Raw genomic sequence first — 18,285 nt, 5'->3', positions numbered from 1 at the left:
GCTGAGTGAGACCTTCATGTTCCAAATGTAGGCTGCTCTAGGGAAGCAGGCCTCTCACCCAGACTATTCTAGGGTGGTCACGTGGACATGAGGGAGTCTCTTCCTGACCTGAGAGGACTCCAGGGGCTGGTGAAGCTGTGACCCCATCTCAAATATTACATGCACAGGGAAGGTGTACAAGGCCTGGCCTTGTCTTTCTAAAGCCTGTAGTGCCAGGAAGAGGCAGAGCTCAGAAAGAGCAGCCACCCACCCCGCCGGGCACCCTACCTCCCCACCCCATCCCAGCCAGCCAGCTCCTACGGGTGTCACCAACTGGAATATATTGACAAGCCCAGCCTGAGCTGGGGGAATGAGGAGGGAGGGGTAATCAGATTTTTGATTATCTGTCAGTTTGCCAAAATTCCATTTTCTCAGGACTGTTAGGAGGAATCCATCACTCTGTAGAGCGCTCGAACCCAGATTAGATAACAACAAATGGGGTTCTCCATGAGTGGCCACTGTGTGATGGGGCAGAGCTCAGGGTGGGATCTGGGATGAGCTCCATGCCAGCGAGGCAAGGCTGGGAAGAAAAGGAGCCAGGCCTCCAGGAGAGGAAGAACACGAGAGAAAGAGACCCCAGACGGGGTCAGGGAAGGTGGTTACAGGAAGTGGGTGTGAGTACCCGTCGGCCTAGTAAATGGACAAGGAGACATGAGAACTGAAGAGAGTTCTAGGCCAGCCTGGGCTAATGTTGAGAGACCATGCCTCAAAAAGAAAAGGAAAATGAAACAAACAAAAAAATGAAGTTGTGGGGTTGGGGATTTAGCTCAGTGGTAGAGCGCTTGCCTAGCAAGCGCAAGGCCCTGGGTTCGGTCCTCAGCTCCAGAAAAAAAAAGAAAAAAAAAAATGAAGTTGCACCGAGTGTGGTAGTGCATAGCTTTAATCCCAGCACTTGGGAAAATGAAACAGGAGCATTTCTCTGAGTTTGAGGCCAGCCTGGTCTATAAATCCCTGGCCAGTCAGAGCTACATCGGGAGACTCTGTCTCAAAACAAACAAACAACAGGACTGCCAAGATGGCTCACCGGGCACAGGTGCCCGAGGCCACACCGGACAGACTGTCCCACCTCTGGAGCCCACAGGTGGAAGGAGAAAAAGTGATTCCCACGAGTTGTCCTCTGGTCCCCTCATATGAGCCCTAGCACAGACACACACACACACACACACACACACACACACACACACACACACACACACACACACCACGCAATGTTATAAGAGGAAAGCAAAAATGGGGCTGGACAGATGGTTCAGTGCTTAAAGCATTTGCGTCTCTTGCAGAGGACCGGAGTTCGATGCAATGTGCTGAGGTGAGGCAGTTTATAGGTATAACGCCAGCCGACTGTGATCTGAAGACCACCCCCATATGTACATACACGCATACACACACACGCACACACACACACACCAGCAAACAATAGAATACATGTCTCACTCTCCATGCAAATGTGACCCAGGAGCCTGGCTTATCTTGAACTCTCTGAGCCTCCTGCCTCTGCCTCTCGAGTGCTAGGCTCACAGACCTGCACTACCAGGCTGGGTTTACCGCATGCCGGGGATGGGACCCTCTGCCAGTTGAGCTACGTACGTAGACTACCAATACATAGACTTGTGTAGACTACCAAGACAGGCTTCACAGAAATAAGGTGTTGGTTCTAAAGAAATACAGGTCACGTGGCGTTTATGAATCCGTTTTTGTCATTTCTAAAAACGGTTATTCGTTATTGTGTGGGTGGGGTGGGTGTGTATGGCACAGTGCCATACACTATGTCAGAGGACACTGTGGAGCCGGTGCTCGCTCACTCGCTCGTGCTCACTCGTTCTCTGTCTCTCCCCTTCTCCCTCCCCCCCCCGTTTCCCTCTCCCTCTGTCTCCCTCTCCCTCTCTCTCTGTCTCCATCTCTCTGTCTCTCATTCCTGCCTTTATATAGGTTCCAGGAACTGAACAGGTCACCAGGCTTGTGCGGGAAGCCCCTTTACCCACTGAGCCATCCTGCTGACCAGAATCTACTGTTTTGTTTTTGGGGTTTGTTTGTTTTTTTGTTTTTTTTTTTTTTTTTAAGTAAGCTTATTCTAGTCGTATAAATTTAGTTCATGAAGCAGCAGATAAGAGACCGGTTGTCAGATGACCAGACGCAGAAATTTTTCCACCCATAACGTCAAATCAGAACAAGCCAAACTTAATCGGCTGGGTATGGAATACACACTTGCACTCCCAGCCCTCAGGAGGTGGAGGCAGGAGGATCAGAAATTCAAGACCATTCTTGGTTTGAGGCCAGCCTAAGCTACACATTATCCTGTCTCAAAAAAAAAAAAAAAAAGTGTGCTATTTATTTTGTTAGTTGAGGCCTAATGGAGGTCTGTATGGTTTAACTTCTGTGAAAGAAAACCACAGAAGGGGTTGGGGATTTAGCTCAGTGGTAGGGCGCTTGCCTAGCAAGCGCGAGGCCCTGGGTTCGGTCCCCAGCTCCAGAAAAAAAGAAAAAGAAAAGAAAAGAAAACCACAGGAGCCTGGCTTATCTTGAACTCTCTGAGCCTCCTGCCCCTGCCTCTGGAGTGCTAGGCTCACAGACCTGCACTATCAGGCTGGGACACTTAGTAATTAAAACAACCCTCCTTATCTAACTCAGATGGGCACATGGCTGGGACTCGTCTTCCAGTCTCCTGGGCTGTCAACTACGTGCTACCCCTCACTGCCAGATAGCCTGAGGCTTGAACCAGTCAGCAGGCTGCCTGTAACCGGCTTCTTCTCTAGCTTGAGAATTGGCCTTCCTAGAGTCACTCAGGATTCAGGTATCTTCTCCTCTTCACCTTTTCCCAGACGACCTGCCAACATCAACTTCTCTTCTTCCCCTCTGCTTATTCTGGGATAAGGTCACAACGCTGTAGCCTAGGCTGGCCTTGAACTCTCTTAGTGGAATGTTCTAGAACCTGAGCAGACACTTGGCCTAAGGCAGCCAGAACAAGGCCCTGGGGGTCATCATCAGTTCCTTCTCTGTCACCTGGCCAAGGAGGCCCACAAGTGTTTGCCAAAGGAAAAGACCCCGTGGCTTGATGCCTGCCTCAGGTAGAGGCCTTCCTCCCACATTATAGTAAGAATTCTGGAATGTTGATTACTGTTTTTAAAAAAAAAAAACCACAGAAATATTACAAGAACATGTTTCTGTTTTAATCCCAGATGTGTGGATACAGGGCTTCCTCAGACTGTCCTCAGCAGCCTTGTGCTCTAGCAGAGGTGTGGTTCTGCCAGCTGCAGACAGTTTCTGCAGTTGTGTGACATTTGGAATTCTGGGAATTTACAGGGGGTGTGTAAATGCTAGGGCCCCCACGAGGTCTTCAAGGGGGTTGGTCGCAGTTTGTTAGTAACTGTGCTCAAAGGAGAAACAAGAAGGGAAAACTTAGATTTACAGATCTCTCTCTCTCTCTCTCTCTCTCTCTCTCTCTCTCTCTCTGTCTCTTTGTCTCTCTGTCTCTGTCTCTGTCTCTCCCTCTCTCCCCCTCTCCTTCTCCCCCTCCCTCCCTCCCTCCCCCCTCTCTCTCCTTCCCCTCTTATCTAGTGATTGGGGATGAAACTGGGGGAGATAAATATGGGGAAAAGAAGAACCCACAAAGTAGCAAAGACCAGCTATACCACATCTCCACAGGCTTGACTGCAGAATGGGAGCAAACCCCACACGTGTATGAGTGGGGGTGCATGCCTGTAATGTCAACATGTGTGCACAACATACCACAGGGGCAATGACGATGGCTGAGGAGACTGTCATTAGGTGGTGTGAAGGTCACCTCGCTTGTAGCCCCTTTACTTGCTCGCCACCCAAGGAGCGAGGGTGATTCCTGCAGAGAATGGGGAAGGACTGGCAGGTGGGTCAGGACACCTCCACGACTTTCTCCAGAGAGTCCCTTTGATTATTACGGGGTCTTCCACAGAGAAACCGTACCCTGCATCACACCTCAAAGCGCTGGAGAGCGGGTTTCTGCTTTGTGAGGGAAAAGTCATAGGGCTCTGCCACTCCGCTGAGCAGTGGGACACTTGCCCATCCCTGGTCAGGATGGAGGCTTGGGGACTGGGTGGAAACAGGGCCACAGCAGGTGCTTGGGACAGTGGGCTGGACTCAGAGGCCTCTGTGATCTGGGTCTGGGCGGATTGGATGAGGAAGGGCATGGGAGGGTGGCTCTCACTTCCTGCTTTCTGGCCTCCTGCTGCCAGGATGACACTAATCTAAGAACCTCCCTGGCCAGGGCACAGTGGCCTGGGACAGTCCTGCAAGCAGTTCACCATGGCCCAGATATTCCCTAGCACCTCTGAAGCAGGAGGGTGCTAGGCGTGCAGGCTGTGCAGATGGGCAAGGCGTAATGCATGTGGCCCTGTGTGGTGGTGGTGGTGGTGGTGGTGGGAGCTCAGGGAATGCTGGGGAGCCTGAACCAGAGAGTAAATCCCAAACCTGGCTCCGCCACACCACATGGGCAAGCATGTGGTGGACAAGCATCTACTACATCGTCACGGGCACTAACACCCACCTAACACACTTCCCCGCTCAGACACTTCACGGCAGGATGGCCTCTCTGTAAGCTGAGGTTGCTAGCTCCAGAAGCCATCACCCGGAAGAGCCCAGGCCATGCACTCGCTCGGAGGGTTCCGTTTCAACCTCAGGACCGACCGTCCCAAGGACAGTCTTAGTGTGACCGTCTCTTCACGAACGACAGACATGCTGGCCGGGCGCTGGATTCACGTTCATCTGATCTGACCCCAGGGGCCAGGCTCTCCCCACACTCTACACCCTCTGACCTCACTACGATCTTCTCCGCCCTGCACCAAAGGCCACACCACACTTCTTCTGTCTGTATCCCTTGCCAGAGAGGCCTGGTCCCTCATCCCAGTGTTGACTCCTCCCCTCCCCAGATCCCATTTTTTTTAAATTTGTGTTGGTGACCTAACTGAATACAGGTTAGTTACGAAAACCAAAGACTCTAAATTCTTTTCCTATAGCCATTCCCCAGCACACGTAACTTTGGACTGTACCGTCAGAGCGTTCGATTTTAAACATTGATGGCCGAGTTGCTAACTTGGGTTTCTTAAACTTAAAAAAAAGAAAAGAAAAGAAAAGAAAAAAAAAGGAGCACTAAGTCAATTCTGGTCTAGGATTAGGACAGGAATTTTCAACCATTTGAGAGGAGGCTAAACTTGTTCCTGCCACTGCGCACTAAGTGTTTATGCAAAGCAGCGCCCTCGGTGTTGACGATCAACTCCAAATATTGATCGGTTCTCAGAAACAGAGTCCCTGCATCCGTCAGTGTCAAGTACTCAGCCAAGATTTGATCCTGCATGTTAAAGCAAACAATCCCGTCCGCCTTATTAGGATGCAAATCTGTCTCCATCTTTAATAAATGGTAAAATTATATATGTATATATGTATATATATATACATATATACACATATACACACACACACACACACATATATATATATATATATATGTATATATATTATACCAAAGGATTGTTTTAAAATAAATTTCTTGGGCCACCACGATGACCCAGTGGTGAAGCCCTTGCCTTCAGATCTGACAGCCTGAGTTCCATGCTCATGACCCACATGTTGGAAAGCAAGAACTGACTCCTGTAAATCGTCCTCTGACTGCCACATGTTCACGTGTATACACACACACACAGTAAACAAATGTTTAAAAAGGTTGTAAAGAAGGGGTTGTTAGGGGGCTGAAAAGATGGCTCAGGGGTTAAGAGCACCGACTGCTCTTCCAGAGGTCCTGAGTTCAATTCCCAGCAACCACATGGTGGCTCACAACCATCTGTATATGGGATCTGATGCCCTCTTCTGGTGTGTCGGAAGACAGTAACAGTGTACTTATAAATAAAATAAATAAATCGTAAGACTTTTAAAAGAAGAAGAAGAAGAAGGAGAAGAAGAAGGAGAAGAAGGAGAAGGAGAAGAAGGAGAAGAAGGAGAAGAAGGAGAAGAAGGAGAAGAAGGAGAAGGGTTTGTAAGTAGAAAGAGTTGGCCTGCCCTCGATCACCCAGATGCCTGAACAGATCCAGCCCTCTCTAGTTCAGCGATGTCTCCCTGTGCTCTAATGTCTCCTACCACAGTGGGACAATAGGAACTCACTGCAAGGACTACAAACTCTGGACCTAAGGCACTAGGCACATAGGAGAATGTGGGAAACTGAGGTTTCAGAAGGTAAGGCTCAGGCTAGAACAAGCACAATGCCTACCTGACTACTCAGGTGCCCACTAAACACTGAGCCCAAACAGGCACCGTGGTGTCCTGGAATGCTACCACATTGTCATTCCTTCCTCCCCCAACTCCTCTCCCCTGTTTTGGCTGGTTGGGATTGAACCCAGGGCCTTGTACATGCTCGGCCACACCCTGGTCCCCACCTGGTCCTGTCACTCCTTTCCAGCACCTTTCTGGAGGCAGGTGGGGTAAATCTTCAGAGCCCTGCAGCAGGACAGCAGCCCCTGCTTAAGGCACCTGTGTCTTCTCCATCACTCTGGTGTTCTTTCCTCACCTCAGCACAAGCCTGGGGTGGAGGCAAGGTGCCCTCAGTATCCTGGCTCCCCACCCCACCCTGCCATGTTACTCACGCACAACAGCAGAGCTCTCTCTGACTCATCTCCAGGGACAGACTTTCACTTCCTGGTCATCGTGCCTTAAATATGCACTCCACCTAAAATCGCTAGAGCGGCGACTTTCTCAACCTGTGGGTCGAGACCCCTCTGGCAAACCTCTATCTCCAGATTCGTAGCAGTGGCAAAATCACTGCAGCAAAATGGGCACACTACATGCTCCCCGGCCTGTCAACGCCTCCTCGGGTGTTTCCTGCAACCACCAGGGCACCGTCCTAAAGACGAATGAGTCGGCCATTAGCAAGTATCACCTTCTTAGCTAATAAAGATGGCAAAGGTTTAAGAAGGGCCAGGTAACAAATCATTGCATTTAAAAAACTTTTAAAATCATTGTCTGTTTTCATCTGTGTGCACGCGTGCGTGCATGCATGTGTGTATGCATGATGTGAGTGCAGATACCCGTGGAGGCCAAAAGAGGGCACCATTTCACCCTAGAACTGTACTTACAGGTGGCTATAAGCCACCTAATGTGGGTCCAGGGAACAGAATCCCAAGTCCTCTGCTAAAGCCACCAGTGCTCCTAACCACTAAGCCACCCCTCCAACTCCCACACAATTATTTCTTTAAACATTGTAACTCCTTGAATCTCTGCTCTATATCCCAAAATCAAAGATGGAACCTATAGACACATTTAGGCTGGGCGTGTAGCTCAGTGGCAGAGTCCTCAGCTACTGTGGCTGAGGCCACAATTCCGAGCACTGTCAAAAAAAAAAAAAAAGGCAAAACTGAAAGAATAAATAATCCCTCGCTATCATCTAAGATCGAAGGCAAGTCATTGCAAGAAGGGTATGGCTCGGTACTGCACCCCTGTGGCATACATGGGGTTTGGGGTTGAAGCCATAGCACAAAAAAATAAAAACTGGTGAAGGAGGAGGAGGAGGGGAGGAGGAATAGGAGGAGGAGGGGAGGAGGAAGAGAAGGAGGAAGAGGAAGAAGCCTGAAGCCAGGCAGGACAGAAACTGGCCCCTCTGCACTCTCCATTTTCTGCCTGACAGGCTAAGTCTGCCTCAACCGGTTCTGACACTCCCTGAATGGCACCCAGGGGTGGTGACCTCAGACCAGGACAGGTGGCTGGCCATGTGGGCACTGTTTTCCTCGACTTGATGCGATCTGCTGGCGTGGGATGCAGCCGGTGTTAAGACGTCCTTAGCTGGCTCTGGCAGTGCCAGCCTGTGACCCTGTGACGACAGAGCAAGGTGACAGCTGCCCCAGTGGAGAGCACACATGCCAGCATGTCCAAGGCTGCTTCTTCAATCACCACAACCCCGAGTGTTCAAAAGTACACTCTCTGGGTTTGACCTAATGATCTACCTGTCTCAGCCTTCCAGGCCCCGGGTTATACATAACACCACTGTGCCGGGCCCAAGACTTCCAACCCCAGCTATACTCCTGACAGGAAGCAAAGAAGGTCATGGGTCACAGGAACCAAAGACATAATGGTCAGTGGCCCCCCCCAGTCTGAGGCATCTCCCAACCACTCTCCATATTGGTCGCCTGCCACAGGGATCCAACATCTGGGATCCACATGGCCTGCGGTTATCTCCCCACTCCAAGCGCATCCTCCCTGGTCCTTCCTTTCCTGGCCCTTAATCTTGATTCCTGACACATCTTATTTTGTAGCCAAAAAGAACCCAGAGGCTCAAGTGTGGAGCTGGCGTAAGGGGATGGTGCTAAAGGCTGGTGGGGGAGGGTGCATGGAGGAGGAAGCCGGCTCACGACAGGAAGCTGGGGTTTTCCCTTGCCCTCTGTCCAGGCCACCGGGCGATCCCACAGACATTTTACAACAAGACACCACCAGGGTGGCCATTCTGACAATGAAGAACGCCACCTCGGATGCCACACGGGACCGTGGATCGGCACATACTTCAGTTTGGAAAACCGAAGCTAGAAAGCAACTTGGGGGTGAGATCCCCTTCCCCGGATCCTGCCCCCTCAACCTTCACCCCCTGATGGAGGCACAGAGCTATGCCAAGCATGCCTTTATGACACAGGTTTTGACCTCTGAAAAACCTCAGATTCCTCTCAGTGGAAGGATCTTGAAAGCGCTGACCTAGATGTCTGCAGGGTCACGATGCCACAGGGGACATTCGCGCTGCATTCCAGGAGCTGCCCCACAGGCCGCTGTGAACTTTCTCACTCTGGGCAGCGGGAGAGGAGTTTGAGCCAGAGAATGGCCCCATCAGGGAATCCACTCAGCCAGAAGGAAGAGTTACCTACCCCTCAGATCCCCGACCATGAAGGACCCCAGTGCTTCTGGCTTCAGTCTTGGTTCCTTTCTGTAAGGGTACGTATGCATGGGGTTTCCTCCAAGGGCCTCACGCTGTTACTCAAGACAGTCCCAGGAGACACTGGGGCCAGAAACCACCAAATCAACAGCACAGTAAATCCTACAGCTGCTCCCATGTCCCTCCCCTCCCTGACTTGGAGGCTGGGAAGTCAACTGCTCTGGCTCATAAAATACTTCCAGAGCATGTATGATCTCAGACCTCCTTCGGGTGATCGGCGGAACAGGGCAGCAGGTGCCGGCCCGCACCCAGCTGCTGTGCCTGCCATTTAGATGCCGTAGCTTTCTCCATGCAGAGGAAGAGATGGCATTTCGTGGCAGGGGGCCCCAAGGCAACAGACAGGATCCCCCCATGAAGATGCAGAGGGCCAGGAAGCGTAAGGCTTTGTGTCTCCATTATGAGGATCCGTCTCAGCATGCTGGGTGCTCCCTCATTTTAATCGGTACCACCAACAATCTGGTGACATCCGGCATTCTGCCTTGGTAAAGCCCTATAAAAGTCAGAGGAATGACTCTGGCAGGGCCAGGTGGCCAGGGTAAGTGGGAGGTTGTGGAAACTTAATTGTGCTTGGATTCCAACCGCTACATTGTCTCAGTGTCCCTGTGTGGTGATAGGCACCTGCTGGGGACCAGAGTGAAGAGATACAACCGCTACACTGTCTCAGTGTCCCTGCCCGCTGGTAGGCACCTGCTGGGATGGGAGTAAGAGTTCAGGTCTCAAGGAAGAGCCCAGTCTGCGGCCTTATCACCCAATTATGTCATAGCTGTGCATAGTGTCATGCACAGACCATGTGATCTGCAACATTTCACCAAGTCCTTGCCCCCTTGGCTGGGCAACTGTAGGAACCCGGCTCTACTGCTGGGATGCTATAACTTGTAGAAGCTAGTTATGTCTTCAGCTAGAAACAGAGGCCTGGGGCTTGGCTCCAGAATCCACACAGCCACCCCACCGCACAGGTTACACGTGACAAAAGCCTTGGAGGACCCTGGGGGTGGGGGGTGCGGGTTCTTGCCTCTTTGACAAGCATGCTGGGATGTTTGGCCTAAGAAAGAGCTATACAGTCGACTGCTGCACAGAGGGACCGTTGAGCTGACTGCCCTTCCAGAACAGTCCTGGGGCTCCATCCCAGCTCCTCTTGGCCGTGTCTGCTTGAGGCCAGCAGCTCTGCTCATCTAGATGGTACCTGGCACCAGCTGGCTCAGCCTATATGAGACTTCTAGAGAAGGAGCCTGAGTGTCACACAGAGGTCTGTGTAGGGGCAGCAGCCTTCCCTATAGATATGGCACAGTGTCCAAGGCCTGAGTATCAAGACTCTCTGCTCTGTCCCCTTAGGCCCTATCCCTGACCACCTTGTCACCTCAAAACTACAACACTGTCATAGCAAAGCAGCCAGAAGACCATGGTACAGCAATCCTCATGTCCCTGTTCTACTCCTCACCAAAAAAAAAAAAAATCATGTGTTGGCTAAAAGGGGGGAGGGGGCAAATCCTAGTGTGAAGGGGCAAGTCCCAGTGTGAATTGCCAGGAGCCACCTGGCACATCCATGGTATAGACTGGAGTGCACACGCAGCAGAGATCGCTGCCCCGAACACATGTAGATTATGTAGATTATGCAGATTACTGGTTGTCTCTAACCACTCTGCTACCCGTCAGCCCCAGGACCCTTCCCTGGGTTCTTGCTTGGTTTCCAAGTTTTAAATACTTCACCCCTAACTACTTCCTTTGTCATCAGCCTGACACCCTTCTGCCTGTGAGTCACTCACTAGCATCCCCCCAGCCGCCCTTGGAGCCAAAGATTTGTATAAAGTCCGCACGTCACCAGATCCAAACCCTGCATTTCCTAAACTGAAGACGTCACACGAAGTCAGGGGCCACTGGGGGAAAGGTTACAAGCACTGTGGGCCGCAAGGACCACGAGAGAGAGGTGTGGTGGTCCACTCCCTGGAACTCAAGGGAGACAGGGAGTTCCCGAGTCAGCCTTGGCAACCCAGACAGACCCAGGCTCAAATACCTCTCTCCCCATTAACAAAACAATGAAAAACATTCCCGGGGCTGTGGAAATGGCCCAGTGGGTAAAGGCCCTGGCCACCAAGTCCAGTGACCAGAGTTTGATTCCTGGGATGCACACAGTGGACAGAACAGAGTCCTGCAGGTCGTCCTCTGGTCTCACACATGTGTGCACATAGGCACGCAAGCGCACGCACGCGCGCACACACACACACGCACACACACACGCACACACACACACACGAAATCAAATGAAGTAAATGTATGATAAAACAAATCCCTGTGTTTGAAGTGTTGACTCCCAGAGCCTCAGAATATAGCACTTAGGGTTCAAGATGGTATCTTTAGAGGTAACTGGGGTAAAATGAAGGTCTTCAGGGTTTGCAGCCATGACAGACTGAGGCCTGGGGCCTCCAGGACCATGACTATTGGGAGAGGGAGAGATGAGTCTCTAGCCACTGGCTCTAGGCAAGGCAGGTTGTCACTCACGTCTGACAAGGGCCATTTGTCAGCAACGCCTACCTGCTTCGAGGCCCCAGAAACTCAGCTCAGTTCCTTTTCCCCATGGCCTGAGAAGTCCCTGCACCTGTAGGCACTAAGCTAAGGTCCAAAGATGAATGGAAGGCAGGGCCTGGCGGTGACCAGATGGCTGAATCATTACTACAGGCAGCTCTCGAGACAGCAGGGACGTGATTCATTAACTCTCTAAAGGGAGGCTTACAGATCCCAAGGGACTGTATAAACAGGAGGAATTCTCAGCTCAAACTGGAATCCTCCAGCAAACAGAAGGCTCAGGACTGTCTTCCAGACCGACTGCCGGACCAAAGTCCGTGCTCTACACAGCACTGGAGACTTGCTGGACTGGAGGCTGGCTGACGTCATTGGCTAACCCCAGGAACAGGATCAGGCAGGAAAGAAGGCACTGAGCAAAACCGCTTGAGTCCACCATGTAGGGAGGGGACAGTCCCCAAACGGTTTTAGGACAGGAGGAAATTGCTAGGTTGGGTGTGGTTCATGCTGACAGCTCAGACGGTAGAGAACCTCAGGACAATGTGAAAATCAGAGCCTGAAATACCCACGCCTGGACAGAGGTCTGCGGGTTTCCTCTATCAACTGGAGATAAACCAGAGTTCTTTTAGAAGAGGGAATCTCACTTGAGAAAATGCTGCCTATCAGACTGCCCTGTAGGAAGTCTGCAGTATATCTTCTTAATTGATTATTGATATGGGAGGGCCTAGATCATTATGGGTGGGGCCATCCCTGGGCTGGTGGTCCTGGGTTCTTTAAGAAAGCAGGCTGAGCAAGCCATGGGGAGCAAGCCAGTAAGCAGCACCCCTCCATGGCCCCTGCATCAGTTTCTGCCTCCACATTCCTGTCTTAAGTTCCTTCTGTTATGGGTGCTACCTAGAAATCTAAGAAGAAGCCTTTCCCACCCCAAGTTGCTTCGGGTTATGGTGTCTTACCACAGCAATAGAAACCACCACTAAGGCAACACCTGTCCTTAGAGAGCTCCTGCCTCTCAGCCAGCTATGGGGGACATAGCCTCTGCTTCTCGGAGCTTTCAGAAAGCACCCTGTAACAGTGTGAGAGGGGAAACTGAGGCACGAGTGCCCTGAGCAGAAAACACAGTGCTCTGCGGCGAGGGACGTAGGTTTCTGTTCTGAAGCGAGAATCAGCTACAGACCTCAGCAAGACCTGGTGGCCTCACGGGTGGCCCCGAGCTGAAGGCCTGCTTCTGGAACAGAACAGGGTTGCTGTCAGAAACTTCCTGGCATGGGACTGCAGGATCAGAAACTTCCTGGCATCCCGCCCCCAGCACTCTTCCAGGCACTCTGGAGAGATCGAAGAGCCCGAAGACAGCCAAGGTTCCCATTTAGAAATGGGCCCGCCTCTTGGCAGACACAAGCAAGCCACCCGACCCCATTCACTCCCTTTTGCAGGTGACGGATATTCTCCTGAAGGGGTGTCCCCTAAAACTCATTTGCCTCTCCCTCTCCCCCCTCCCCTCTCCCTCCCCTCTCCCCCCCCCCCTCCCCTCCACCCTTCTTCTCTCTTTCCTCCCAGAGCAGCTCCACAGTGGTATGAGAGGAACAAGCAGAGGGGCTCTGGCACTGGCTGTGTGACCCTGGCCAAGTCAGGTCACCTCTCGGAGGTTGATCCCTCCTCTGTAAAATACAGGGAGCAGTAACTGTCTCGAGGTCACATGACAAGCTTGGCTTCTGCCAGGCCCCGGGGTTGAAACCTCAAGACAGCAAATAAATGAACTCAGATAAAAATAACAACCAACCCTAAAGGGCCTCCTCCGCCCATGCGTGTTAAGAGCTGGTGAAGAAGAGAGAGAAAAAAAAAGAAGAAGAAGGTGGAGGAAGGAGAGGGAGGACTTTGAGGAAGAAGAAAAAAGGAAGGAGAAGGGAAGAAAGTTTAGTCAGGCAGGCCCGAGTTCAGATCTTTCCGCACTCACTAGCTGGCTGTGTGGCCTTGGGAAACTTACTCAACCTCTCTGGCCCTCAAGTTTCCTCCTTTGTAAAACATGAAAGATACTGCCTTCTGTGGAGGAGCTCTTGGAAAGAGAGCTGGCTGACACCGGGAGTCAGAGCCAGAAGGTTCTGCAAGCCTGCACGGCCCTTAGGAGAAATAGGACTCTCTTCCCTGCCTGATCCTCTGGGACCACCCAGCACAGCCTCTTGGGGATGGCGGTGAGCGTGAGGGGGCAGCAGCTGTGATGTGCAGGGAGTCAGCCCCTCCAGCATCCTCACTGTGGAACACTGTTCTCCTTCATTCCTTCCCAGGGAGCCTCTGAGATCCCCAAAGACTAACTGTGGACAAAGGAGATGGGGGTGCCAGGTTCAACGCTACTCGGTCCATGGCATCTTCCCCCATGGGGGTGGGGTGCATGGCATCCTCTGACCCTCCACCCTGGCAGGCTGTCTGCACTCACCGGGACACCCTGAAGCCCTGCTCCCAAACTTCTCCAGACCCTCTGCAAAGGTGAGTTATTTTGAGCCTCTCCTGAACCCTCATCCAGAGCAAATGAAGAGATGGTTTCGGGATGGGGACCAGGAAGGGTTTTAAGGCTTCTCCCTCTGCCAGAAAGACACTTAAAAACGCGTACAGCTCGTCCCCTCTCTCGGGTTTACTCCGGAGCAGGCGTCGATTCCCAGAAAGACGATGTGAAACCCTGAAGCCCTGATCAATACACCACGAGGCTTGCCCTCCACCCCATTCCGAGGCATTGGAGAGAGCAGCTCATCTCGACTCAGAGAGATGTTTTCATTAACAAAGACCGAGGCCTGCCTGAGGTCTCCTGGCATAGCGTCAAAGCTGTGTCAGAAGAGAGGGTGCACAGAGGGACCCCAAAAGCACTGCACAGCTGGACTGCGGCATCAGACACCCACAGTCTCCTAGGGTGACAGGGCCCTCCTTCTCATGGAGACTGAAGGCCACCCGCCGTGACTGAGCCCCGCCCACCTGCCCACCAGGCCCTTACTTTTGCTGGGCAGGTCTTCTTGGCCCAGGCCGTTGGAAGGAGTCAGCGGCGCACTCAGCTCCTCGTCCAAGGTCAGGATGAGCAGCACGTCGTCGTCTAAAATTACAGACATCTTCTCCTGACCTGCGGTCCTCAGGATACAACAGCCAGGGCTTTAAATGGCCTCCGGCTTGAGCTCCTGTTCAAAGCCACGGGGCCAGAGAAGTTTCCCAGGGCCTGTTCCATCAGAGGCATCTTCTAGGGGCTGAAGGATTAAAATTTAAAAAAAAAAAAGGTAATGATTAAGACATAATCGTTACTGATGAACGTGTTCTAGAGTCAGACAGAAGCAATGGTGGTGCAAACCGGAGGCCAGGCTAAAACCACTGGATCTTATCTTTTCATATACATATATATGACTTTGAACCTCTGATCCCCATGCCTCCTCTGGGATCACAAGTATGCACCACAATTGGTTTATAGAAAACTGAGGCCTGAACCCAAGTCTATGTGTCTGCTAGGCATCACTCTACCTGCTAAGCCACAGCCCACACCACCACTGTATTTCAACTTAAACCAAAAAGTTAGGAATTGCCACATCCGCTGTGATTAGGAGGTTGAGGCAGGAGAGTGACAAGAGTTTAAGGACAGTTGGGACGGTATAGTAAGTCTACTTACACACACACACACACACACACACACACACACACACACAGAGAGAGAGAGAGAGAGAGAGAGAGAGAGAGAGAGAGAATATGAGAGAATAGTTATGGTGATATGAGCACACTAACATATGAAGAAGTTAAGACCAGGTGTGGTGACCCAGGCTTGTGTTCCCAGCACTGGGAGGTCAGAGTTCAAGGCCAGCCTGACTTTTTTTTTTTAAGATTTATTTATTTCATGTATATGAGTACACTGTCACTGTTTTCAGACACACCAGAAGAAGGCATTACAGATGGTTGTGAGCCACCACGTGGTTGCTGGGAATTGAACTCGGAATCTCTGGAACAGCAGTCCGTGCTCTTAACCACTGAGCCATCTCTCCAGCCCCATCCTCAGTCTCAACAAATAAAATCAGAGTCAGGTGTGCACATGCCTTTAACCTTAGCACTCAGAGGCAGAGGCGTGTGGATCTCTGGGAGTTCAAGGCCAGCCTGTCGACAGAGTATGTTCCAGGACAGTCAGGGCTACACAACTGAGAAAAACAAAAACAAGGGCTGGAGAGATGGCTCAGCAGTCAAAAGCACTGACTGCTCTTTACGAGGCCCTGAGTTCAATTCCCAGCAACGACATGGTGGCTCACAACCACCTGTAATGGGATCCCATATCCTCCTCTGGTGTGTCTGAAGACAGTGACAATGCACTTACAGACATTAAATAAATAAATTTTAAAAATCATAAAAAAGGGGTTGGGGATTTAGCTCAGTGGTAGAGCGCTTGCCTAGCAAGCGCAAGGCCCTGGGTTCTGTCCCCAGCTCCGAAAAAAAGAAAAAAAAATCATAAAAAAAAACCTCTACACATCAGAAGGGACAGAGCCAACAGGTAACTTTGCTGAGAGCCCACAGCCAGAAAGCCAAGTTTGCGTTGCTCAGTATGACTCCAGCCCCACATTCCTCGCCATTCAGCCAGGTATGGTGCCTTCCAAAGTCCCCAAGTCTTGTCCTCGGAGAGCAGTAATTACTCTTGGGGATACACAAGATCACCCAGGCTTTGCTGGTGGCCAACACGAATCGTTCCCGCAGGAACAGTTCTCGAGGGAGAACGTCCGATAAGGAAGGAGCACATGCACATCTGTTCCAACGCATACTCAAGAGTCCTTTTCAAAAGACCCATCCATCCCTTCAAGTTTAAACCCTTGGGACTGGCCTGTTCCGGGCAGCTGTTTACACAGCCGGCTTCTGCTTACTGAGATAAAAGGAAAGTCAGGGCTCAGCAGATCCGCCTGGAGACCTTTGAACCTGGAGAGGCAACAGGTTGTTGCTAACCTCCAGCTGTGTGGCCTGTGCACTGGACAGATTCTGCCTCCCAATCAACCCCACTGCAGGACTACGAGGCAATGCCTCCTTTCTGGGGAAGATGGGGACATCATCGGGCACAGCCAGCCTGTCTCTCTCAACAGAGGCGATGGCAGAGATAAACACCACTCTCTGAAGCTGTCAGCTTAAGCCCGAGACACTCTGCCTGGCAAGTGGAGTTTGTCCGGGGGAGGGGGGCTTGTTTGTTTGTTTTGTTTTTTTCCTTTTCCTTTTCCTCCAGATGTGAGGATTTATTTTGCTTTGAAATCTCAACAAGGGGAGAGAGAAGAGGAACTTCCCCAAGATACCATCACTTGGCTGTCTAAAGAACTGCACTGTTTTGAATTTTGGTTTAACTCTCTCCTTCCCCCCCACCAGTGCCTTGCCCAGGCTAGGTTCACTCTTCTAACACACTCTGCAGCAGGGGGATTACAAGAATGTACTCTGAAGCCATGAGGAGGAGGCTCTAACAGTGTATTCTCTATTCATTTGGAAGGCAAGAAACTCTCCCAACTCGTGACAACAGGTTTCTCGTGTTCGTCACTAACATCCTAGTGACATCTCCCCGGTGGGTTTTACGTTTTAACAGCTGAATGTACGGCTCCATTCTTGCATGCCCTGTCTTACCTCAATGGCTCTCGCCTGATGTGACCTTGTCCCCACTGTCTAGAAATATTTCCAGCGTCACAACTTGGGAAAGATCTCGAGGGAGTCCAGAGGGGCCACTGAACATCTACAGTACACAGCTGAGGCCCTACCCACAGGAAACAACCTCCTGGCTCCGACTCTGCCCTCCGTAGAACCTGGGTTAGCGATTGCCCACTTTATAGATGAGGCCGCCTAGCTTGGCTAACTCGCCTCTCACGAGTAAACAGACACAAGTAGTCATGGAACGCGGGTGGTACTTCCCCCCCGCACTTCAGCGCGGTCCCACAACTATTCCTAGAAACAGCACTCCACTTAAGTGAAATCCACCAACCGCTTTCTTGTTTATCTTTTGAGACAGGGATATCCCTGTCGAGCCCTGGATAGCCTCGAAGTTGCCATCCTCCTGCCTCTGCCTCCCAAGGAACCTATGACTTTTCAAAGAGAAAGAAACGGGCCCAGAGAGGAGAAGGAAACTGTCCAAGGTTACACAGCAGGCTCAGACACAGACTCAGAGCTCCTCAGGTCCTGCCCTTTGGCAGACTTGGTTCTCACTCTAGAGAGGAACCAGAGAGTCACCCATGGGGTAAGGTCACCCCTGGAAGAAGGTCCGAGGATCAGATGGCTAACTGCAATCCTTCGGTTTGTCCTCTGGGGCAGACTGACCGGGGCAGGAGTCCCCGGCCGGGTCACAAGAGGACACAGCCCCGGGAAGTGAGGGGAGGGAAGGCGGGGAGGAAGGGTCACCCAGAGGCTCCAGCTCCCCATGTTCCCCGTTGCAGTCCGGGTCCAGAAAGTCAGGCCAAATAAAAGGGGTGCAAAGAGAAGGGGATCTTCAGGGAGAGAAGCACGCGGGCCAACTCCCAAGGCCCCGCCTCGGGCTTCGGGAGCACCCAGCCCCAGTCCAGCCCCTTCTCTGCACCCTCTGACCCCTGACCCCTGCCCTCCGGCCAAGATCGCGCACCCCTCGGATTCTTACACGCGCCGTCCCGGATCCCGCACCGTGCACCGGGTCTGCACAGCGCAGCTCAGCCCGCAGCTGCTGCCGCCAATATCCCCACAGCGGAGCCTCAGCAGCCGCCACCGCCGCCTCACCGCTGCCACAGCGGCAGCTGCGCCAGCCCTCGCATCCGCCGACTCCTGTCACTCAGCCTCGCAAGCCCCGCCCACGGCCCTACGCCACG

At 52.0% G+C, this 18,285-nt stretch overlaps 1 protein-coding gene across 1 annotated transcript in view; it reads right to left on the bottom strand.

The window, feature by feature from the left end:
• Positions 1–18,244, bottom strand: part of Tpcn1 (two pore segment channel 1) — a 56,674-nt gene extending 38,430 nt beyond the window's left edge. The window contains exons 1-2 of the mRNA XM_032886463.1: positions 18,081–18,244; positions 14,463–14,706 (exon numbers count right to left, since the gene is read on the bottom strand). Of these exons, the coding sequence (XP_032742354.1) occupies positions 14,463–14,574 (112 nt within the window). The 5' untranslated portion in view covers positions 14,575–14,706; positions 18,081–18,244. The remainder of the gene's footprint in view (positions 1–14,462; positions 14,707–18,080) is intronic.
• Positions 18,245–18,285: the final 41 nt, after the last annotated feature.

Source organism: Rattus rattus, chromosome 16 (genome assembly GCF_011064425.1).
Source record: "Rattus rattus isolate New Zealand chromosome 16, Rrattus_CSIRO_v1, whole genome shotgun sequence".
Taxonomy (NCBI): domain Eukaryota; kingdom Metazoa; phylum Chordata; class Mammalia; order Rodentia; family Muridae; genus Rattus; species Rattus rattus.
This window is presented reverse-complemented; position numbering and strand designations above follow the sequence as displayed.